Here is a 26377-nt window from a genome sequence, read left to right as displayed (position 1 = left end):
GCTTCACAATTTTGCACAAAAAAATTATTTAAATAAAATTTAATCAATTTTTTCTCCATACACCTCAATGGGTACCTAAAAAAATTAATTTAATTTATAATTTAAGCAATCGTGCGTCCAACAGGCTACACGATAGTCTAAAGTATTTACTTAAGCACGGGAACAAATTTCACAAACCACCAAGACATGCAAACAATAAAAATGCAATAATGAAATGCATAGCAATGTGTAAACGATCAGGTACACGACGGAAGTATTAATTGAAATCAGATTCATAAATTGGAAGCTCATGGGAGAAGCCTATTACTAGTTATAAACAAATTTGGATCAAATTCAGAATCAAATAAAAAATCCTGGAATCCTACTTTTAGAACTGTTCTCTTATTTGCAAGACATGTAGGCCCGTACTCACACTGATTTTTTTGAACAATTTTACAAATTACATGGTCCGGGCCGAGCCCCACCACACGTCTGTGGGGTGACAGGGGTGCGGTAGCGGGACTTTACGGAGCCCGGCTGAATGTCTTTTCCGGAGCCAGCCAAAGTTGAGTATGGCCCTGAAGACATGTCATAGTATATTCATATGGGATTACATGTCCTATATGAACACAAAATGAAAATAAAATTGGTTTAACAGGAGTACATAATAATAAGTACAATAATACAATAAAAAATGCAATAGTAAATGGTAAACGTGGAAGAGAATATCACTGACCAGGAAATACCCCTGTCGAGGTTGAGGTGTGCGAACAGAAGAGTCTTGTTCTTGCGGTAAGGCCACACGGTCTTGTGGAAGGTTGGCAACAGTGTGGCTCGACTCTGGGTGTCCACCAGCAGCAGAATGGTGCGGCAGCCAGGTCGCAGCAGGCGTACCAAACCGTTGTATGTCTCGGCCCGCAGTTCGTGCAGCCTCAGCGACGGTTGGTACACCTGGGGCTTGCTGCTGCGCTGGGGCTTACTGGCATACTCCTCCTGCACCCGGGTTTCCTCCAGTTTCCTGCATTAACCACACTTAAGTAGCTAGAAGAATCTTACTCCAAACAACTAAAACCGTTTATGTATACACCCGCTACTACGACTGAATGTACTCCAAAAGTTGGAAAAACCGATAACACTGCGTTGGTTGTACTAAAACCTCCTCCAAAACATTGGTTAAAAACATAATTTATGAAGAAAATATAAAATAAATAATAATTTTTATAATGAATCAAACTACTTAATTTTTAAAATTGGACTTTCTTAACAGACCAGTAATTATTGTATAATAAATCATAATTTATGATTCATGATATTACAATAAAAGATTGCTATTTTATTTTGATTTGTCCAATTGTCGCAACAAAATTAAACTAAGTTACTGCTATCACAGACTTGACTTGTGGAATCTGGAGTCATGAAGGAAGCAGGATTTTTCCGGACATTTGCCATCGTTCTTTGATACAAACAATCTGGAATCATATTCATCTTAAGAGATCCAAAAAAAGTCGGTGACGAAAAAGCTTATAAAGAACTCTTTACATTGTTTCCTTGAGATGTCAGATTCCAGACGGTGCACTGAGAGGAAGATGAACTGGAGTTAAAGTCAATAATCACATTGAAAAAACTCTTCCCACCATAGCTACGTTATGAGTAGAAAACTCAGTTGCTCTATTGTGCTTAGAGATTGTGTATAAAACATTGTAATGCACTCAATTGTGCATCTGTGAGACAATGAGAATACCTCTTCACCTAGATTACACTATGTTTTTTATTCCAGGTGTCTCTGATGTTGAAACGATGTAAAGAGTTCATTTTTGGCTTCTCTACAGGCCATTTTCTCTATATTAAAGAAAATTACATTCAACTACTAGTACTATACTTTTACAAAATTCTGTATCATAAATGATTGACACTTTATTCTGAAACAATGGAAATGTTTGTTTATTTAACTTAAATTTGGCTACAGCAACTTGTTTGAGCTTATCAACCCATTGCGGATCACTGACGAGCTGGGCTCGTCACGCAGCGGCCGGGCCTAACGGCACGGTGACGAGCTCAGGTCGCAAAAGCAGTCTGCTTTTAAATTTCCCTCCAAATAGTTCTGTTAATGTCTGATAGAACGGGGGATCGTCTTCACTTGTGTACTAAGAGTGTTTAACAACGGTCTACGTTTAGAGTTTTCAAAAGTTTTATAAATATCCTACAGATCACAGTTGTATGTCGAAGTTGAAAAATCATTCATATGAGTTTACTCTCTGCTTTTTAGCGCTTCTGATTGGGCGTTTTTCCTCAGTTGTTATTATAATACTTTTGAGGTTAGTGACACAACTAAATGACGCAGACGTACATGTTGGTGGGTTTAGTCTAGACAATGGCCCGGATGTTGCAATCGATTCGCCCGAGCCGCTTTATTTAGACTATGATTCAGACATCATCCCTGCCACGCCGTAACCTTGCTCGCGTGTTATCGTTCCTACATCACGGATACCCCAGCAGGCCCATGTTCCATCTGAACGAATACCTTCGCAGCTGAATTTTCTAGTATACAATAGCAAGCGATACGATGTGGCGCACTATTGCTGTTTGTGCGGACGCTGACCGTGAATTAATTCGCGCCCGCTGGTGCCCGCGCGCGCCAAAACAATACGATCCGCAATGGGTTAATAGTTATTTTTATGTTGTTATCCATGTATTATTTATCTGTAACCATGTATTATATTTATAACCACTCATTATGTTCCATAATTATTTAAACAGTTTTAAGTATTGGGCCTACAATTATTTCTGGTACAATCTTATCCCTCATTATACAAGATTTTGGAAAATAAACTTTTTGGTACATAAAGCTTTGTAAAATAAAACTGCATTAATTAAACCCAATATATTCCATGGTATAGAACAAGTCATAAGAAAGACAAAGGCCATGCAATCATAACAAAAAATATAGTAATTTTAGTCAATATCAGCAATTTTTTTTTTAATTACAGCCAGAATTTTATGTAGATACTTGGTGGCAAACTAAGGAGATAATTGGGGCAAATTCCTGGGATCAAACGAGTTAAATAGTTCAAACATTGCAAAAATAAGCCTTAATTATAGCTTTAATTATTGATAGCTCCCCTTTCTTATACATCCTAAAGGGCAAAGTCTTGCTTGTTACATTTAACCCTTCCCACGCTGTAGACAGATATATTAGAATGGTAGACTTTGACCAAAACGCCAACTACAGTTATATCCGATATTATAGATTTTGTCTCTTGGAGAGTTTTTTAGTTCACAAAAGTCCTTCGAAATGCCCGGTGCACACTCTGTGCTTATCAAGGTTACCAAGAAAATATTTATAAACGACCTTCACTCTGCGGACGGGAACATCCTTTGTCTGACTCCGACCACTTGCTCTTCAGTTCTGCGTCTCCTACAGACCCATAACCAAACATATCTGTGGTGTGTATTACTGCTTTCTCGGTTGTTACAAGCGTGCAAGTCTACTACGTATCTCGTTATTCTTGTGTGGTTGTGTTGTGATTAGTTTTAAATATGTATCTTGTTTTATAGTAAAATTTAATTAAACTTTTAAGTTTAAAATTAAAATTTATTTGAAATAAGCAGTTTTGTAAATAGTTCTTTTTTATTTTTATCAATAAATAGGTTAATTTTAAATAAAATGCTCTGTTTTATACCTTTTTCCTTTTATTTTTCTAATTTAGTTATAATAAGAATTACCTTTGAACTTAAATAAACAAAACTGTTTACTTGTCTTGGTGTTATAGGAAAGTTAGTGGATTTATTTATTAGTGGTGTGCGAAGGGTTAATGTTAATTGAGATCTCTTTCAGTCTTTTGTGGTAACTCTTTTGTTTGAGCACATGATTTGATGTGTGCCAAGACTACACTACTGGTCTAGACTTCTGAAACGTCAAATACATCAATCAGGTTGCTAAAAAAGTGGTAGAGAGGCCTAAGTATCAGAAAATAAAGCTCAACTCACATGAGGTAGGCCATGAGGTAACCGGCTGCCAGGATGACGACGATCGTGGCGATGACAGACACCACAGGAAGGACATGCTCCTTGTCCAGGTTGTCCCTCAGGACGTCGTAGGTCACCATCAACCTGGTGATCACCTTGGAGATGAGTCCCTGTGCCTGCTCATCTATCAGTTCTCCGATCACCGCTTCATGTGGCATAGCCTGCACATATGTTTACAAAATGTATCTTATATTGATATTAATATAAAGAGTGTCTCGTAATTATAAGCAGATATTGTTAGTGATTCTAGATTACAATCATAGGGATGCGAATATTGAGTGTAGAGTCTGAAATCTGGTACAGATAGGCTCTATTCCCACCACAAAAACGTCACATGCAGAAAACTCAGTTGCTCCGCCGTACTTTACGATCGTGTCTAAAACATTCCACTACAATTAATTGTTCACCTTATGAGACAAAGAGAACCCCTCTTCATTTACATTACACTGGATAGCTGCTGGGTAACCAAACTGAACTTTTTTTAGCCTAGGTCTCTGATGTCAAACGATGCAAAGATTTCATTTTGAACATCTTATGGATCATTTTAGATAAATGTCGCCCCTAATTCCAGGGTAGGACTTCCTAGTACCCAGCCCCTTGTTTGGTAGGGTTCATAAAATATAAATTTAAGAATTACTGTATTTCAGAATGTTAGAGCAGCAAATGTTAAGAATGGTGAATCTCTGTTACTACACTGTGACTTATCTTAAGGCTAAAATTCAAGGTTAACCCTTAGGGTGCCAAGTATTTATTGAGTGGGTGTACCTAAAAGTGCCAGTCCTTTTGAAGGCATTTTGCAAGGTTTAAGTAAAAAATTCACACTTTGATTATTTAATAATCTATCAACATACTTTTTTTGTAATTTTTCTTTGAAAACTCTGCCTAATTAACATAAAATAACAAAGTTACCACAAAATTAAATTTAGGAATATCAAAAATGGACTTACGTCAAAAAGTTTCAGAATTTATTTAAATTTCATTTTCCAACCTAATTATTACCAAAAATATCATATCCTTTTCTTTGTCCATATCACTGGAAAGAGTATTCAATTGTCTATAAATCTTGAAAAATTTATATCATTATCTTCAATAATGAGTAAGTTATACAACATTTAAGAAACTAATGTCACATTGTTTCCGGTAGCCATGTCAACCAAAAATGTTTATATGTGAGTTCTAGATTGATTTTCGTAAGTCAGTTGATCGCAAGTGTACTATAACAGTTTATTTTGAAAAGAACAGTTATTCACAAAAAATTTAATATAATATTAGTTTAAAAATATTAAGTTTTCAATTTTTAGTGATGTTAAAAGGTTGAGTTGAAGTGGTTCCAAATTACCTGCGCGGCACGCAGCAGCCGCTCTATCGCTGGCTCCAGGTGCTGCTTGGTCGTGTTGTAACTCGCCCAGTCCTGACCCTCAGGTAGCCACTCGTACTTGATATGTTTCTGGTCTCTCCTCCACAATATGGCCACCAGCGGCTCCAGTGGACTGCTCTCTCCTGCACATACAATCATACCACCATTTGCAAAACACGAAAAAATCCAAATTATGTAACAAAATAAACATTTTATTCCAAAATGATTTTACTGAATTGAGGAGTTTATATCCCAAATCATTTTATACATTGGAAAAATAAAATAATACAAAAAATTAAAAATAATTAATCAATGAGTATTTTAATAGTTTTACTTTAAAGAATAAAAAAAAAAATTATTTTATGTTGTGTGTGTAACAATGTGTGTTGAGTTTAGCTCCAGTTCATCTTCCTCTAAGTGCAGCATCTGAAATCTGACGCTGTTACAGACTTGACTCCTGAAATCTGGAGTCATGTTCGTCTGAAGAGATCCAAAAATAGTCAGCGACAAAGAACGAAGAAGCTCAAAACAAACCCAACGCATCATTTCGACATCATCTTTGTTCCCAACTATTTTTGGATCCCTTCAGACTAACATTCACATTGAATCAGCCCTTCCCACCATAGCTACGTTATGTGTACAATTATTTGTCTTTTAATGTATAATTTTACACATTTCTTAGTTTTGTCTTACTGATCAAGCGTGTTAACAATTAAAACGATTCAGTTTAACCTCAATCTGACGCTAGGGTTCAATGAGTGTAACCCTCCCAACTGTCAGACACAACCACTCACCTGAAAGAAGGGCATGAACAAACTCGACCTGGCGTTCCTGGAAGATGTACATGAAGCACACCTTGTCTGCGTAGTTAGCTTCCTGAGCGAACCTGCGTAGACTCTGACGGTGGGGCTCGTGGTGGGGGGTGTTCTGTGAGACCAATAGTACACATAGTCGTTTGCGAGGGGATGCACTTGCTGGACACAGAGCATCTAGGAGATCCTGTGCACACAGTTTTTAGATATATACTGTACAAGACATCTAAGTCACTTACATGCAAAAATTATTATATAAGAAATTATTCTTATTAAAATGATAGATAATAAATAAGAATCAATTATTTTATGTTTTGTTAAATTTTACTTTGGAAATGTACGAATTTCGTATAGGATCGTAATTGGATAACATCTTTAGAACATATTAAATACACCAAACTTTGGTTTTTGAATTGGTCGCCATAAAAAAAATAATGAGATAAAACACATTTGTTTATTATTATTTTAACAATAACAGCTATTTCATATTCTTCAATCTATACCAAAAAAAGTAGAAAAGATTTGTAAAAATAATGTAAAAATGTCATATACCAATAGTTTTCACAATGTCACAAGCAACAACACCACAAATGTCACTTTAAGCTTATGATTTTGGGAAATGGCCATGGCACTTAAGGGGTTAAAAATTAACAAAACAGCAATAATATTTGAAACATTAAAACTGTCACAACTAAAACTTTCAGTATCTTATACGTCAATAATTTCTTTTTGACAAACTTAACTACCAAATAAATTCTATTAGACGTGGTTGCAAAAAATAGAAGTTAACATAATTGTGATATTTTTATTTTGACGATTCCTTTAATGTTTTGATAACTAGCAACACATAATTTATATTAATACTTAGAAAATTTTGTTTTTGTTTTTGAAACATTAAGTTTTGAATAAGGCAAATATTTTCAAAATAAAACTATTCATGAACAACTACATTAAACAAATCTGTGATCTATTTTGGATTGTAAACTTGAGATAAAACATACAAGAGCGATGAACATGAACTGTTGTGAGTGTGCGTGATGGTTATACCTGTGAGGAAAGCCTGGGCAGCAGGAGATACTTGTTGGAGTTGATGACGTCTTGCAGAGTCTGCACAGGGATGTTGATCATGGACACACTGGCCACTGGGCGTTCAGTGTTCTCGTTGAACAGCAGCAGAGAGTCCATGTCTGGAGGTACCTGTAGCCGCGCTCTCACAGCCTCCCCCTTGGCCGTGTTGGTCTGGACGAACCTGAACAAACATGTCCACACTGGGTAAGTAACTAAGATCCAATACCTGTCCAGTTCCCTAGGAGGGTTCACTTCTGGCTGGTTTATACCTTCCAGTTGAACCCACACTGGGTACAGCAAAAACCAATGTGTCACTTAAATCTGGGCAACCCCTTGGATATCCAGGAGCGGCACATCACTAACCGCAAATGTCGAGATTCTGGGGCGCAAGGGTAATTCGATAGGTCTAGTCTACTACGGGATATGACTGTTAAGAGTTGGCGGGGTTTGTACCATAAGAGTCAAAGGTTCTTGCCAGTCTAGACATAAGGGTGTGCCACCCCCTGCCTGCTTTGACTAGAGAGGTTCAGAGCTGGCTTCTCCTTCTTCCTAGGGAACATGACTTGTGTTTAGTGCCCTAAAGTTTTCTTCAAGAATCTCGACAGGAGGCCCCTACTCCCAACCTTACCAATACAGAATGTTCTGTCACTCTGGAAGCAGTGCAAAGGTCCTTATAGGACTAGGTGTAATTTTCTAAGCTTCTTGTCCTAAGAGAAAAAAAAAATATTTGTCCAGAACGTAAGTTTTGTTTTGTCGCTACTGAATAAATTTAATGTTTTCATACTTTTTCTTCACTGTACTTCCGTACGTAAAAAAGTGCTATATTTTACGAATCTGTAGTCTCTATAAGTATAACTATTTTTTACAATTGGTCTAAGTAAATAATTTTTGTAATTGTTTATTATTATTATTGAATTTCAAAGTAAATTTCATTTTGGAGGTTACTAAAGTCCATCCGATGTTTGGAAAACTTAAATACTTGTTTGTAAACTTTTGGCTCTCTTGTTTTTTTATAAAATTCAAAGCAAACTGGTGATCTGTTGCATAAATTGAAAAGGAACTTTAATTCAGTGTTTATTTTTAATTTTGATAAAAGAAGAATTATTTTATTTTACTTTGGATATCCTTGCTGCAAAAACCTTTCAAATAAATATGCAGTTGTGTAATTGGTTACAGATAAACTAAATTGAAAAGGATTTTTAGACTTTTATAATACTGTGTACTACTTGATTATTGTAAATAGTTTCTGAAATTATATTAAACTAGTTTAAATAATAAATAATATGAGGATCTATCTCGTACAAACTTTAGCTGTAGACATAAATTTTAAAATATCAACTGAAATCATAGCTAAATAAACTAATAACAATAATAAAATATTATAGTGACCTAATCTAGAATGCTATAAATTACCTGCAAATTCTAAAAAGCTTATTAACTTTGTTTTAAAATGGCTGAACTGTAAACATTGCCTTTCAAGAATCTCAACATTATCTTCCCTGAGAGTATAAGGATGTGCAAGTACAAGAGATGTTTGAAACTGCTTAAAATGTTCAATAAAATACTACGAGGAAAAATTCAAAGTATAGTATTGATGTAAATGGCCACTGCCTTAATTGTTAGATGAGTTTCTTTTATATGAAAATTGGTAGCAAATGTATGTAAAGAAAATATAAAACTTATTTCAAAGATTAAAAGTCTTATAAAGACAAGAGATGTAAATGTCTGCCATCTTAAAACTTGTAATAAATGAATGAGACCAATGAACTTATTCCAACTACATGTGTAAGTATTACTTCCTTATTAAGTTTTGTTTAAATTAACTATAAACTACAGTAGGTTTTGTGTTTCCAAATTTCTGTTATACTTGCAAAAGTCTATACTTACAAACACAATTTTAAAAGAGAATATTTTTCGGATCTGGGAATAACAATCAGTGAATATGCAAAATATTTGCCTGAAATTCTTACGATAAAAGAATTACTGAACTTGGCCGGTGAGTTCTGCTACACCTAGGTTTATACGATAAGACTTACGCAAACGCAACTCTCTCCCGGTACGCAAAGGCAGTGAGTAGATAGCGCAGTCTGACTGGCCCCTGTCTTTGGAACACCAGACCTCGCACCTTATTGTCTATCCACCCGGACAGGAAACTGTCCAGTCCATCATCCCCTATATTCTGGATCAGACGGTACGGCAGCTTATTGCGTACAAATTCTGCAATATTAAAAAACATAAATCAAACAGGGTACTTTAAAATTTATGAACTATCTTGCTGAAGATGACACTGATTTATGTAATGTGTAAAGCTGTAGAGACTGTTATACTAAAATATGTAATGGTAATTCACTCTTGAGTATATATAACAAGGCACGTTTTATCATAATTTTTTTTACAATTTGAGACCTCACAAATGAATTTTAATACTACAACTTCATATATATGTGTTCTTTGTTTAATATACACAGCAGCTGTTAAACAAATTGAATGTTAAATTTAGCTCCAATTTACATTCTTCTTAGATGCAGCATCTGAAATCTGATGCTGTTGCAGACTTGACTTCTGAAATCTGGAGTCATGTTCGTCTTAAGGGATCCAAAAATAATTGGTGACGATTGTGCACCTGATAAGACAATGAGAATACTTCTTCACATAGATTGCACTACTTTTTGTAGTCTGGGTGTCTCTGATGTCAAAATAATGCAGGGGGTTCGTTTTGACCATATCCGTTCTTCGTCATCGACTATTTTTGGATTCCTTCAGACGAGCAAGACTCTAGATTTCAGAAGTCAAATCTGCAACAGCGTCAGATTTCAGATGTTGCACGTAAGAGGAAGGTGAACTGGAGCTAAATTCAACATTTATATCGAACCAAGCCTTCCCACCATAGCTGCTTTATGTGAAGGAAACAAAATCGTAAAAGAAATACAAACTTGCAGCATAAAACGCACCCTGACATTACGAATGTACTTACCCACAACCTTTTGTACACTAAAGAGATTCTCCTTGTAGACAACAGGTTTTCCGTCAATCAGCAACACGAGACAAGGCAGCGAGTGCACACTGACGCGGCGTGCTAGCATTGGCTCGTTCTCTGCGTGCGCGGTCGCTATACCCACCTGCACATTGGTCCGATATGATTACTTTGCAATTAAATAGATATTAATCATGAAGGTGGGAGTTGGTAGTGAGGAAATTTCCTATTCAGTCTTAAAATATCTGTTGTGGTACACCTATCACATATTTCAGCAGTACAATTACGTTGAGTCGTGGTTTTTCATTTGTGATTCTCCTGACTGGTGCCAAGTGTCTTGTATATGTTTGTGTTTACGGTGTAAAACGACTTTTACTGTTAACTTTGACTTAGTGTTTATCACTATGTTTTTCAACTGTTTGCTTTTTAGCATGTTTTAAGTTCTGAAACCTGAAGTGTTTCGTTCCTGTTATTGTAGTTCATAACAAAAATATTGGTGCTAGCTGTAATATTGCACTGACAAATAAACCAATATTATGGACTGGACACAATATACGAACAGAATGAATGAGTTATCACACAAACAGACAGAAAATATAGAGTTCTTCCTTGCACCAACAGGAACCTATGTACCAAGTTTCACGTCTCTATGGCCGTTCTATCATGAGTTATCGCACAATTGTATCAAACTATTGTAAATTTACTGTACACAATATGAGGTTGAGTGGTGGAGAGGGCTTCATAGCCCTAACGCCACCTCTTTAATAAAGGTATTTTTCATTTTAAATAGGCTGATAAATGGAGAGACAGACGTTGGTCTGCCCTTTGAACATTTTCACCCCAAAATCAACAGGGTTCAACCCCGCACCAAGAGGAACCCATGTACCAAATTTCAATTTTCTAATATCTTTCTACCAAGAGACGAATGGACAACAACGCGATTTCAACAAGGCCCTGATGGGTCCTTGATAAGCAATGGCAAATGTCTCCAATCTTATTATCCTGTCAATTTTTTTTAGTGAAAATATGTCAGGGAAATCACCATATGAAAGGACAAGGTCATATAAAAAGCCTACAAAAGAAGCTAGATGTACATATCAACAAATTCTGGGAACAATTAAAAAGTTTTCTTTCTAAAAAATATCACTAAATAATTTAAAAGATCGTTCACTATCACATTAATAGAAGTAGCATATTAAATAACTTGATAATACAACACTTTCTATTGAATTGAGTTTTTAGGTATATACTGCAAAATCAATAATTGGCATCATGGTAGCTAAGTAACATGGTTTATGGAAATAGTTACTGCCCCAAAAAAAACATAAACATGTTTAAATTTGCACAAAAATTGATCTTATAAATATCTCTGCTAAGTTCATTGGCTAGTTTGGTACACCACTTTGTACAAATATGGTGATGGTTCAAACTTTAAAAAATATCACAACTCCATCATTTATGAGAAAAAAAACTGTTTGGGTACAAATGTAGATGGAATCCTGTATTTCTAAAACAAACCACATTAATATTTCAACTCTCACAAAATCTACCCACTGAGCTAAAGGACTATTTCAACTTGGAAATAACTTGTGTGAAAAGCGTTTCTTTTGAAAGTGCACAGACATGTTTAGGCATGAGCGGTTGCTATCATAACCACAAGAATTGAAGTACCTTTTCTCAGCCTTAGAAAAACTTTCAGGACCAAACTATTTACACTACATTACCGTGAATGTTGAGTTTAGTCAGATTCCAGACGGTGAACTAAGAGGAAGGTGAACTGGAGCTCAACATTCAAATTGAATCAATCCTTCCCACCACAGCTACATTATGTAAAGAAAATTCAATTACATTACTGTTCTGTGAACCCTGTTACGAACCATGATGGACAGGAAATTGCTGAATATTACATGGAAAATGTGTATACTAAATGTGTATATTACATGGCTTTTCCAAACTTTCTCAACTCCTTACCCCGATAGGTTCAAGCTCCTCCATGATTCGCCTCCAGACTGGCTCGACTTGAAGACACGCGAAGCACCAGTCCGAGTAGAACAGGATCAGATACGGCGTACGCCAACTCTTGGGGACCAGCATGTTCTCAAACGCTCTAGAACATCACAGAAAAATTGTGGTCTCTTTTGACTTAACAACGTATTTAAAGTAACGTAGAGGAGAGTCAGACTTAATGTGCCAGGCAATTAAGAGTTAGATCCTACACATAACATACCTCATACACACAAGGTAGCTCCTACAGATAACGTAGGTCCTAAACATAACGTAGCTATGGTAGAAAGAGTTGATACAATGTGAATGTTAAGTTTAGCTTCAGTTCACCTTCCTCTTATTGCAGTGTCTGGATTCGGCGCTGTCTTAGACTTGACTCCTGGAATCTGGGGTCATGCTCGTCTGAAGAGATCCAAAAAAAAAAAAAGCTTAAAAGAACTATATCATTTCAACATCAGTGACACCTACACTACAAAATATAAAAAATATAGAGCAAACCAGGTTGAAGAGGCATTTTCATTGTCTCATAATTTCAATTGTGCATCTGATGAGAAAATGAGAATGTCTCTCCACCTAGATTACACTACATTTTGTAGTCTAGATGTCTCTAATGTGAAAACGATGTAAAAAGTTTGTTTTAAGCTTCTTCGTTGCCAACTTTTTTTATCTCTTCAGACTTACATGACTGTAGATTCTAGGTGTCAAGTTTGTGATTACATCAGATTCCAGATATTGCATTAAGAAACAAGTTAAGAACTAAGAATCTGGGGATTGATCATTTTAAAGACGAATTAGGAATTACCATTCATACATACATCTGGTCAGACAGAGAATGTTCCTCAGTGTTCAATAATATATCTGACCAATAACAATGTTAGAGTTGATAAGTATCAATCCTGATAGCATAATGATTAAATTTTAATATTTTAGGTAATAATCAAACTACATTTTTCAAGTCAATATAAGTGTTTAAATTGTACAATTTGGCAGTACACATATTTTTTATGTTATTTTTATTTTATATTATTGTTTTTATTATTGCGGTATCGTAATAGTTTACATTTAAGATTTTCTGTTGAAATAGAATAGAATTTTTTTAATTGTTCAAAGAATTAGTGGAATTTATTAAGTGGAAGCAATTTTGTAAAGGTTTGTTAAAAAACTACATAATATTTGGGTTTTTCAGGATGCAAATGGATTGTAAAATAATTATACAACTTGTTTTCTCCACACAATTCTAATATATATTGTTTATTTTATTACTGGATCACATTTGTGTATTTGCAAATAAAATACAGCTTGAGTTAATGTATTGCTTGGAACAACGCTATAGGTACCATTGTATACTCGTTCAAGCTTGAAAAGATTTTTGGCTCATAAAACAATTTCCTACTCTGAAAATTACATACCTTAGAGACAAAGTATAGTATTATATATCTGTATACATTTATTTTTATACACAAAGAGCAAAAACTAATTTTACAATGTGTAGCATTTTTTATTTGGACAATATTGGTGTTTTATAGTTCATTTTTATGAAGATTCTATCAATGGGTTTGTTTATAGATCTTACTATGTTTTGCTGAACTAGGTTTCAAATTGAAGTACACAGAAAACAAATTAATAAAAATAACAATGTAAGTAGTACAGCTCAATAACCAGGTTCTTCACTATAACGGCAAGTCATTTAAAATAACATTGATCAACTAAATCATTGATAGCTTGTCAACATTATTGCTTGAATGGAATGAACAATCTGTGTACTAGTTTCCAGGACCTACAATATTGGTACTTAGCACTATAAGATTAAAATTGTTATAATAAGGTGAGATTGTAGACAGACTGATAACAACCTCAACAACTGACCTGGTGGTAATGGACAATTTGTGGAAGAGTGTGATGTCTCGATCAGAGTACTGGAACCGGAATCCGGTCCCGGCGAACAGTTCGTCCATGGGGTCATACCGCCGGTACTCGCGGCGTGCCCGAGGCTCCTCCATCCGCCCGAAATTGTCAAACTGCTTCCGTCTCTCTGGGTCTGTCAGCAACTGGGACAATTCAATTTGTAATTTTATTGTCTATGAAAATATTTGATTCACTACACAATAATAAAGTAATATAAAATATTAAAACAGTTTTAATTATATGAAATTTACATAAATATTTTTAGTACCCCTATAGAGGATAATTTCTTCTCAATCATTTAGGTGAAGAACCTATTAACTGAGTAGTGATATACATTTATACAGCGTTCATTTCAATTAGTCTTTGAAAAATTTCTTCCCCAGTTATATTATTTAAATAATTAGGGAGTTCTACAAATGTCTGGCTCAAAAACCTTGGAGATACCAATGCCACAGATATGTACATCATCTAATACGTTTTCTACTATTATATTTAGCACATAATAATTTTATAGATATACTACATGTTCCTTTAAAGTATGTTCACAAGAGACTGGCTTGTGCAAGCGTACCTTTAAAGTGGTTATGCTCGCTTATGCCTTGACAGATTTCATTGAAACTAGTACCATTTGAATTGCAATAAATTCTCCAAATAGTTGGTGCCTAGTACATTTTTTTATAACTATACTGGTTTTTTGTCACTTGACTTTAAAAATTGTCAACAGACACTATTATGTTAATATTAAAGAAAATAGCACAATTATTTTTTTTCCTCTTACCCATTCAAACCTATGTGCTAAATTTGGTTTCTTTAGCTTTACGAATTATAGAGATAACAAGTTATTAATAAAAAATAAAAAAATGGCGGCTAGAGGCTAAACAAAGTGGAAATTGGAAAACAGTTATTCTTCATTTTTAGTTTAGAATCACACATAAAATCTGAAAATGCACAGCCAGCCTAGTCTTTTAGTTACACCCTGTATAACAAATTATATATATATATATATATATATATATATATGCTAAACAAGAAAACAGATCATGATGGCATATAACCAATTTGGTTACAAAGAATTAGTTTAAAAAATGAATATGACAGAACTCTGAAAATCAAGCCACAAAATAAGACAAGGATGACAGGAATAGACAACTGAGTGTCTATTCCTGGTGTTATTAGATCAAATCATCGTCCCACCTGATGTGTCATATATGTCTAGCCTACTTATAATCAATACCGTAGTAAAAAGCCTGATATTTTCTCTACAGCTTGAATCACTTTTTTTTAGCAACAATAGATTCAATGAATTTTGTTTCATTTCTCTTGTCTTGGTACTTGATTTCAGTGTTCGACATACAATTTTTCTATTCTAACATTTAAATTCTGCATATTTTTTGTTTTTATCAAAAAAAAATTCCACTTTTAAAAATTGTCTGTAGCCTATTAGTTTCTGTAACATATAATGAGAGAATATATAGGAGAAATGTTTAAGATTATAATGGAAACCAAACTGAATTGTTATGGAAATTGTTCTTTAGTTGAATAGCACTAGCTTTGAAACCATAATACCTATTAATACTAAATGATATACCATTTCCCAGATATTTAATTTTTGCTTGATTTACAGCATAGAAAATTAAAATTGTCTTTGTAAAAATACATTAACAGATACAAAACTAATCTACATCAATAATACTCAGAGGTATTCTGTCCTGTCTAGCTTTTACCTGCCATGGTGACATAATAAAAAATAAAAATTTAAAAAAATCTGCTGTGCTGGTAGATTTCCCAGAACTACCAATATCCATCATCAGAGTTCAAATCAGAATGATCAAAGAGCTTTTGATCCAAATACAGTGGAGTCCCGCTAATCCGAACACGTGTAATCCGAACGTCGGTTAATCCGAACAGGTCCAGGAGGAATTATTTATAACGATAATGAACAGTTATAGGAACTAATTACATAAAAAATGAAAATGGCTGCATCATTTCGTACATAAACAAAGAAACCTTTAATTAAATAGACATACAGTATTTTATTAAGACAAATTGTGTACGGTACAGTACATAAATAATGAAGTTAAATACAGTACCAAATTGAAACTTATAGGTTAAGTATGAGTTAAATTACTGTATTAAGAAGTGAAATCAAACAAAAATTGGACGTACAGTACTGATATTATTATTGAGTACAATATTAATTGTTAAAAGACATAAATTCAGTTAATGTCTTCTGTCGCATTAAAGAGAGTCTATTGGATGACGCGTAGTTTCGTACAACTATTGAACGCGTGGACCCGTACAATATCCAGTACGCTCACATTGCTTAACAATAGAACTCTCACACTACATACGGTAAATGTGTTTAGTATTCGCAAACACGTTTATTTGTCAAGAAATACAATGCAACAGTCAGAAAACATGTTTTTAATAAACAATGTTGATAATTCTATAACAAAATAGACCCATTCTCAAGTTTAAAACCGTATTTTTCTGTAATTCTGGCTAATCCGAACAATCACATAATCCGAATAGGGCTCGGTCCCAATTAGGTCGGATTAACGGGACTCTACTGTAATGTAATTAAACTAACCTCGTAGGCTTGTGTTATCTCAACAAACTTGTCTTCTGCGGCAGGATCGTCATTCTTGTCTGGGTGCCTGAAACAACCACTTATTATAAACTTTAAATAGTTTTTCAAAATGTGAAAATTAAGTAATACTGAATACAACAAAATTAAAACTGCTCTTCATTTCCAACCCTGAACTAAATACCTTACTGGTACTTTACAGAATGTTTGAAAAATGTAGGAAAAACTGTGATAAATTTAATAACAAAACAGTATTCTTCTAACCATATATCTTATCTTGTTTCATGTAATATCAGTGCAACTGTTTCTGTTGTAAACAAATCTCCTTGAAATATTCGAATATATATATAAAAAAAGGAGAAACTGTTCAATTTTTCCTCCTTGATTTCCGATCTTTAAAGCCATAGTTACCTCTATCAGTAGTTTATCATGGCCACAGCGATTAAAAATTGGCAATTCCTTGCTCGAGAATGCTTGTGCTCTACACAGGAAGCAGCATAGTGGTGCTAGTTGCTTTTGGTATTGTGTCACCATTATCTAAGTGTTTAAATGATATCTAGGAAATATGTGACATCTGTTATCATTAATCCAAGATTATATCCACATGTGATAAGAAAATACGGATATCTTAGTTTTTTCTCAAAAGATACAAAATTGGAAAAATGTCTTCGATTACAGGTATTTTACAAACATATAGGGTGTCTTCCGACTAGTCAGACGGATGCATTGAACAATGTTGTTACGTTATCATTGAAGGAATTCGTAAAACTGAAAAGTACACAGATTCAGTGGAGAAGGGTGGAAATTCAAATAACCTTGACCATGTTGTAGAACACTAAAGTTTCTAAATTGTTTCTTGATTTGCCACCCTACTTACAGTAGAACCCCTCATATCCGGCCTCGGTTTTACCGCACCTCGGTTTATCCGGCCACTTTCCGGAAGCCAATATCTAAATTTATTTACCACGGCTTGCAGACGCTCAGTTGCACGCACTAGTCTCCCACGACTCTTGCGTTATTTTGGTGTATCTATTTGTTTACATTTTCCTGTGTTGTCCTCAGTTGAGCTAATAGATTTAACCTGTAAACAGTTCGTTGATTATTTCCAGTGCGGTTAGTACGTACAGTACAATTGTTTTGTTTCGTCAAGTGCTGTGTACTGTAGGTCGGTTTATCCGGCCGAATCGTTATCCGGCCAGGGGCTCGGTCCCGTGGTGGCCAGATATGAGGGGTTCTACTGTATATAAATCTGAAAAGAAAAGAAATGAGAGAAATAAAGAGGAAGTCTGAGAAGTAAAATCGTAAGAAATAGGAAGAAGAGGAAAACTTAAGTTAATACATTTTTATAACTATTTTGTATAAAATGTGAATTAAAATGGTAAAAGAATACCTTTTGCATAGAGATATCTCCTTTTACATGTTTAAGATCATCCAATAACATACAATTTAAAATATTTATTTACAAAATATTTTGTAGTAGTTTATTCAAAACATTCAACAACATAAATTTTAATTTGTTATTATTCTAATCACTTGTCTTACATCTTACTTCACTAGTACTGGAAATTACTTAGGCACTGGAACATTAATTAAATCTATATTTAATTTCTGTTATTAATTCCAAATTCTTTCTCTCCGTTTCATAATTATACAGTATATAAATAATATTATTTACACAACTTTTACAAAACGTTTATGGTTTTAAGTTTACATTTTATTATTTTCAACAACAAAGGTGATAGGTCCAAAAAGAAACTAACATTTCGATACTAAACGTATTATGTTGCGTATTAAAGTACGTGCATACGAATATATTTGAAATGACAAACGTTCGAGACAAGGAATACTTTTACGTGATACTGAAAGGGTTAAATGCCTTGTCCCCCTTCACCAATATCAGCTCAATAATTTTTTACCCTATTTTTTAAAAGTATAATTTGAATTTTGAAATGATCGTTATCACTCTAACTAATTATTTGAACACAAACTGTCTATCACTGGACTTTGAATGTTATGTACATGCCATTATTAGCATTTGTCCATCCAATATTTGCTGATCACCAGTACAAGCTAACACTGTCTACATCTAACTTTAGCCATTCTTTTATACCCTCAATTTTGTAACCCCTAATTGTCATTTAAATCCTTTTCATATTTGAAAAACATTCAAACATACTTATAAAACAGAATTAAACACTTTTTTTTAACTGAACAGAGTTAACTGGGACTATACAATTCTGTGAAGCCTTATGGATACACAAATAATAAACTTGGTTGTCATTTATGAAATAAACTGTCATTCAAGAGACTGACATTTGAAATTTAAAATTCCAGTGATCAGACGCTGTCATTTAAAGATTACATATTTCATTCGAGACTATTGTATACTCATTTTCATGTAAATCATTGAAATATACCATAAAAATTCATGATTGATATAGACTTAATTCAAAATAGTGTATGATTTAACTACAGTAATTTTTAATTTACCAATTTTTAAATAATTGAAAACTATGACTCTACCAAATCTGTAAATGTACTGTTAAACACTCTTTGAATAAATTTCCTTCCAGAAAAGACACTCATCACTACTCCACCTGGCAAGAACGTAGCCAGGAAAAAAAATTGGGGGGGAGCTCAAGACCACTGATATTTTCCCATAGTGGACAGAAAGTAAAGCAAGTGCAGTCAACCGCTTATTTCCCATTTTGTTCCTTAAAAAGTTCTTGACCTGTTTCAATGTTCATAACAATCTTTCAGAAGTACATGTCAGTATACTGAATTATGAAATTAATAATTGTTTGCTAAAAAGTTATTGACAAAATTTGAAAATTTGGGGAGGGTCCGGATCCCTTGGATCCCCTCGCTGGCTACATCCTTGCTACCGAAAAAAATCATCATCTTGATTTACTTTCAGTAAAACTAGAAAAGACATAGAGTAGTCAAGTTTTTATGAAACTTAAATTATTCAATAAATGACCAGAAAATGCATGGTATGTAACTTGGAAAAAGTTTGAAGTTGTAATAAAAAATGGCTAAAGGAAATAGTGTTTTATTCTGTAGATGAATTTCTAGCCTGTGATATCGGGTAAATTATTTATCTTAGATATAAAGCTTTGTTTGTTAATTTTATAACATTATTGTATATTGATTGCTGAATTGTTTTTATTTTTCATTCTTGTTAATTATTACAGTAATTAATTGTTTTTCATTGTATCATTATTTTACTTATTAAAATCTAGGTATTATTAGTTTTAATATTATAATGAAATTATTACATACAACTTTGATGTTTTTATAGACTTATGACCACACTATGTATTAATACACTTATATCTAGATTATTTAAGTGATAAAGCCTACTGTAACATTTATGTTATTTAGGGAAAATAAAAATTTAGAATTCCCCCTCTTACTCAGGTTCTACCATTTTTTTTAAGATCTCTCCTAAAACATATGCAGAAAATTTAATTATTTTTAAACCAGAAGTGGGTCAGCTTGGTGAGTATGACTCATTGTTAAATGTGTACTTCATCACAAAAATAGCTGTGATTTATCCTTTCCTTGGGATTTTTCCTTCACAGAAGTGTTTGTAACCATGTTGTTCCTCTTATGATGATATTTTTTTCCAAACAATATAATCGTACTGTAATAATGGAAAAATAACCAGTACATAATCTTTGTTGTCTGTGAATAAACATAGGCTGAACATCAGGGTGCCTTCTCAGATTTGCTTGATGGACTATTTGCTCTTAAGAATAACCTACCTATTACGATCTCTTTGAACCCAGAGGGACAGAGTGACCTTCTCGCTGATATCACCTCTTTTTTCGGAGACAGAAAACAAGAACCATTATCAAAATGACATGTAATTTTCACAGTAAGTCAAATAAAGTCTGTTATTTGTAATAATGTAGTTTTTTAGGTCTCTGGTAAGAAAAACTCTTCCAAAAATAGTGACCTCCAGATAATACGAAAGTACCGAAAATGTATCTAACCTTTTTTATTTATACCATGCATCAATTGGGTATGATCTTGATAGCCTAAAATAATTGTTGTTTGATCATAGAACAAATATATTAATTTTAACTATTTCAATCTTGTTCATTCATCCACAGTGGACCTATTAAATGTATATAGGTACAATACAGCCTACTGATCAAGTTTTAATATTTTGCTTAGTATAATCATTATTATTTAATGTACTACTGAATAATAGAACTAGGCTATTAATATTTTATTTACCAACTGATAATAGCATACATAAAATGCAAAGTGAAAATTCAATGGAATTAAAATTTAAAAAATTAGTACCTATAATGAAAATATAAAATTTTAACAAACAATCAAACCAGAGAATAGGATATGTTTTTGCCCCAAAGAACCATACATCTCATTTATTCAAATATTCACAGCTCATTATCTACAAGAGGTTGGCTTTTATGCTACTCTGAAGATTCTATTTTTACAGTACTTAAAAAATTGTGTTAGTTATGTAGCTAAAGTAAAGTGTACTTGTTTTCTTTTGATAAAAATAAGTTTTAGAAGAAATATGTTTAAAATTTGTTTGAATTGTATATTTACATATAATTCAATCTCAGTTATTTGTAAAAATAAATCAACAAACAAGGTTGATAATATTGATGGCTTATAGGCCTGACTTTAATGAGCGGTCTACACTTGTTATTCGGTTCTTTTTATTGAAGATTTCGAATGTTTTTATCAATAAAATAATTCAATATTACAATTTATTTAATAGGAATTTATTTAATTTTCGTATTTGGTATTGACATGATTTCAAATTGTATTAATGTTTAATGTAAATAATAAACAGCAAGAAGTAACGATTATTTGGAGAATTTGACAATGGCGATGAATAGCCTATGTGATTGAAAGTTCCAATCTTGAGTGACCAGAGAAGTTGAGCAGGTGGAATACCGACAGACTATATTATCTCTCTAGAATACCACCTTTATGATTTTTGGGTACTTTCTGATTAAACGGAGGCCACCGATAATAAACAGGATTTAGCAACTTTGGGTGGGCAGTTACACAATAAATACTATGGTTAGATTAGGTTAGGGTAATTCTAAGCAATATATGGGTCAACCTCGATTTTTCTCATATTACAATATAATGTTCCAATAGTCGATTAGAAAAGGAAATGACTAGAATTTCTTGCCGGAAAGCAGTTATAGGGAGCAGGCAACCGCCAGACGGTCATATATTGCTTAGAGTTACCTATTAGTGATCAGGGGCACTGACGTGATCTGGACTTCAAATTTGGAACTAATCGAGTTAATTTTTTTTTCTGAAAGAGCAAGCAGCGCGAAGCGCTGCGCAGCGGGCAGGCATCGTGCGTGATCCTTTTTTTATTAAAAATTTCTGATAAATTGTTATTACATATTACAATATAATGTAGGTAATGTATGTAAAACAATTTTAAACACATAATTACATGCTGGAAAGCAAAGTAAACCAATATAATCCGCCCAATACAAAATCTCCGTAAAAATCTGGTAAAGGAATCTGTGTCATTCCTTTGGCCTAAATCAATTCAGTATAGACGAAGATCACGCACGATGCTTGCCCGCTGCGCAGCGCTTCGCGCTGCTTGCTCTTTTAGAAAAAAAAATTAACTCGAGTAGTTCCAAATTTGAAGCCCAGATCACGTCAATGCCCCTGATCACTAATAGGTAATTCTCGTGGTTGCCTGGTCCCTATAACTGCTTTCCAGCAAGAAATTCTAGTCATTTCCATTTCTAATTGACTATTGGAACATTATATTGTAATATGAGTTGCCTGCTCCCTATAACTGCTTTCCGGCAAGAAATTCTAGTCATTTCCTTTTCTAATTGACTATTGGAACATTATATTGTAATATGAGAAAAATCGAGGTTGACCCATATATTGCTTAGAATTACCTAGGTTAGTAAACCTAAATAGCATAACCACATCAGCTGCAGCGTACTTTGAATAGGTGGCCTCCGTTTAATCAGAAAGGGGTAGGGTACGATAAGCGGACCCAGTTTTTTATATCGAAATTGGCAAACGATATTACTTAATCATAATCATCGACACAATCAATTGATACTGATTAATTATTTTGAACAATTAACTGAAATAATCTATATCAGCAGCTGTAAAAACTTTAAAATAATACAAGTAAGGTAATATTTCAATTTTATATAAGTAACATAATTTGATTATTAAAAATGACAGTAAATTTTAGAAAACTACACGACATTGGTTTGGAAGATGATAAGACATGTTTTTCATGACTTCAACATGTTGGACTCGTGAGGAAAAATACATTATGTGAAAGTTGTAGGAAAGAAACAACTGTAACTGTGAGAGGAGCAAATATGGCCGTCTTCAGTTTTCCTAATTTTGGTTATAATAATTTGTTTGATCACTGTAAATATTAGATCCATATTTTAATTTAACACATATGATTGTTATTGAGAACTATAGATACTTTATATCGATTGATAGTCTAGGATTTGAGATGCGAATATTAGGTATTGATGATTACATTCTTCGATATAAAAAACTGGGTCCGCTTATCGTACCCTACCCTCAGAAAGTACAGATTTTTGTACCAAAGGCAAGTGCGCCTGACTGGGGATATTTGTTTCCTCCATTTCACAAAAGTATTCTTGTTGTTATCGTATTATAATTCTTTTTCTGTACGATTATTATATAATATCGAAGTAGGATAATATATCGCATCGTTCGATAACAATAATCAAATAGCGAGTGTAGGCAACTTATTAAAGACTCCCCGGTGTATATTTACAAATATTGTTTGTCAATATCAATATAAAAACCACATCCGCAGATTATACTCGATCTTACATCTTACATTGTCTACAAAGCAAGGCAGGAAGTTAAATAAACTAAATAACTTCAGTATTTTGATTTAGAAGCTCAACTAATTTATTTAAAACTTTTAAAATATCAATTAGAAAACTTTAGACATTTTAAAAATATAATTTAGAGTATACAAACATAAACTATGGTTTAATTTTATTTAGGCTCTAGGGAAAAACTGTACACACAACTTACCATTCTTTAGCGAGTTGTTTATAAGCTTTCCTTATTTCAGTGACTGTAGAAGATCTTGGAATGCCTAAGGTTTTGTATGGATCTTCCAAACTACTACTACTAAAATCAACACAGTTAACTATTACTACTAATAACCAATAAAATACGGTCCATTTCATGTCTTGGACTTTCTTCGCTAGCACCTCAGGAAACTAAACTATTACAACTGGATATTTAATTTTATTAAAAAACGATCATGCACACAGCCTCCATATTGATTTTTCAGACGAACCAATTGTCTTCTGCTAGTCAGCTGGCAAACAACGAATGCTGCATCGTGGCCGTTTTGATCACCAATACACAATCGCAAGTTTGCATGTAAAATCTAGATATTGTATATAAAACCAATTTATAACTGAGTTGTCTGAATGTCCAACTGTAGTAGCCAAATTATAATTGACCAAACAGCAAAGTTATGCGTTTGAGAAATAAGTTATATGGAAAAATAATAAAACACTGAACAAGAAACTGGTAAGGAAAAGGCACACAAAGAACTAAATAAAACTATATGGACTGAAGAGTGCTTTTGTTTGTTATGTAGAGTTCTGTTATGTCCTTAAATAAAAGAAAGATAGGTCGAAACTGGTGTTAGAGTTCTTGAATACAAAGAACAACACTTGAAGAAGACACTGATGTAATTTAGAAGTCCAAGTCCTCGGGAATGGCGTTGACGTAGGCCTATCCCAGAACCCGGAAGTGTTTATGTAGTAGTTTGTGGAGTCAAGAAAAAGCAGTCTATTGTTCTTTTGCTAGTCGTTGCTTTAAAGATAATGTCGACCCTCTAAAGGAGATATGTTGGGTGAGCTCTGAAACAACCAGCCGTTTTATTATGAAGTGAAAAGTGTTCCATTTTGCAGAGGAAATTACCTGCATCACGGGCCTAGTCTTAAGTGGAGGTAGATGTAGGACGATATGACAGTTACATAAGAGGGATATCAGCATATCTTACGTTTAATCAGAAACCTATAAGGTGAAATACACTGGACAACTACGTCACTACATCCCCTTAGTAAACTGGCTGTGATAACCAAACTACAATGAAATCATCCAAGTGTGGCTTACCGAATTGCAGAAAAGGGTTCTTAGTAAACGGTAGTTAGAAATGGAAGTAATCATAAAACGATGAATAAGCTTAAGACTACGAAAAGGTTTGATGCAGGCTAATTACATTTGACTGTCATAATTTAGGGCTTGGACGAAATAAACTCCTATATTTTTTTACTTATAGGTCTCCCGCCAGTTGCAGGATTTTCATTTGTAATTTTAATAATTTTAGTATGAAACTATTGTATTATATAATGAATTGTGACCTGTTACTATTGTTAACAATGATGTTAATGTTAATAATGGTATTATTATATTGGATTGACACCATTCTTATGTACACCATGTGTATTAATATGAATAAAGATGTTTCTGATTCTGATTCTGCAGATTAACGACATCAGATTTCTCCCTGTCTGTACGCAAAATGTCAAACCGAATAACGTTGTCAGTTATAGTAGTTATATTTCAACTATTTTTAATATCTAGAAAACTAATATGTACGTTGGTATTATCCGGAGGCCATTATCTTTTTAATAGTTTCTCGGTATTACATTTTTCCTGCGGTAACGTTAATACCTAAGTACCAAAGTTTCACTTTGTAGTTTTTTCAGTTAAGTGTTATGTTAATTTTAAACTAATTTTACTAGGACCTAAAAGTTTTAAATATGGAACATATCCTATAACTGGAAAACAATGTTATAATATGCAAATTTACTTCTTCTGATAATATGTGTATGCTCATACGGATGTTTGCAGGGTTTGCAGACGTAAGTAACTCGAGGTTGTGACTACTTGTGTACAGAAGATGCACTAATTTCTGCTTTTGTATGCGTCGAACTGTACGATAACATCAGAATAAGCTACCTTAAAGGGTATAAGTTTGTTATAAAAATTCACCTTTATTATCTCTATATCAAAATTAAAAATGGTAAACATCGTTTTTCTGGGAGCCATTCTCATGGCCAGGATTTTGTCGACAGTGGGCAGGATGTGAAGCCTCCCACGTTAACCCAAAGTCTGATGTGTGTAGTATGCCACGCATAAGCACAATTTTATTAAAGACATTCACTTCGAAAAAATTTATGTTACGGAATCAGGTCACGCAGCAAATATGTTGATGTTAAGTTCCTCTTCATTCCCAAAAACCACTTTGCTATGGGGTTCTGGCTAATTTCGTTTAGAAGGTTATATCACTATCAGAACTAATGGTTCCAAATAGTTTAAGGTCGTCAAGCAGCCAGTGATAAATAGTTGCAGAGCCCAGTTTCCAGAATCATCCTTCATAAAAATGTTTAAAAGAGTAAGCCTAACGAGGAATCCTTGATACATTTATACAGCAGTGTACTCCCGCGTAACAGTTACTTTATAGTAAACTTGAAGTCTTCTGTCATTCAAAAAACTGTCGAGCTAAAACAATATACTGCCTGCAGGCTAACACGCCTGGAATTTATTTATATGTGGCTTATTCGTTTGCAGGTCTTGAAGAATATAAGTATAATTGTATAAATTGG

The 26377-nt window shown here is 33.7% G+C and overlaps 1 protein-coding gene across 1 annotated transcript in view; it reads right to left on the bottom strand.

Moving 5' to 3' along the window:
- LOC124366270 (dnaJ homolog subfamily C member 16) overlaps positions 1–24041 on the bottom strand; it is a 31270-nt gene extending 7229 nt beyond the window's left edge. Inside the window, exons 1-11 of the mRNA XM_046822676.1 lie at positions 23781–24041; positions 16716–16782; positions 14087–14268; positions 12188–12323; positions 10217–10361; positions 9279–9459; positions 7222–7423; positions 6157–6361; positions 5345–5505; positions 3967–4166; positions 716–997 (exon numbers count right to left, since the gene is read on the bottom strand). Coding sequence (XP_046678632.1) covers positions 716–997; positions 3967–4166; positions 5345–5505; positions 6157–6361; positions 7222–7423; positions 9279–9459; positions 10217–10361; positions 12188–12323; positions 14087–14268; positions 16716–16782; positions 23781–23938 — 1919 coding nt within the window. The 5' untranslated portion in view covers positions 23939–24041. The remainder of the gene's footprint in view (positions 1–715; positions 998–3966; positions 4167–5344; positions 5506–6156; positions 6362–7221; positions 7424–9278; positions 9460–10216; positions 10362–12187; positions 12324–14086; positions 14269–16715; positions 16783–23780) is intronic.
- Positions 24042–26377: the final 2336 nt, after the last annotated feature.

This window comes from Homalodisca vitripennis, chromosome 7 (genome assembly GCF_021130785.1).
Source record: "Homalodisca vitripennis isolate AUS2020 chromosome 7, UT_GWSS_2.1, whole genome shotgun sequence".
In the NCBI taxonomy this organism is placed as follows: domain Eukaryota; kingdom Metazoa; phylum Arthropoda; class Insecta; order Hemiptera; family Cicadellidae; genus Homalodisca; species Homalodisca vitripennis.
The sequence above is the reverse complement of the archived record's forward strand: the minus strand, read 5'-3'. Positions and strand labels throughout refer to the sequence as shown.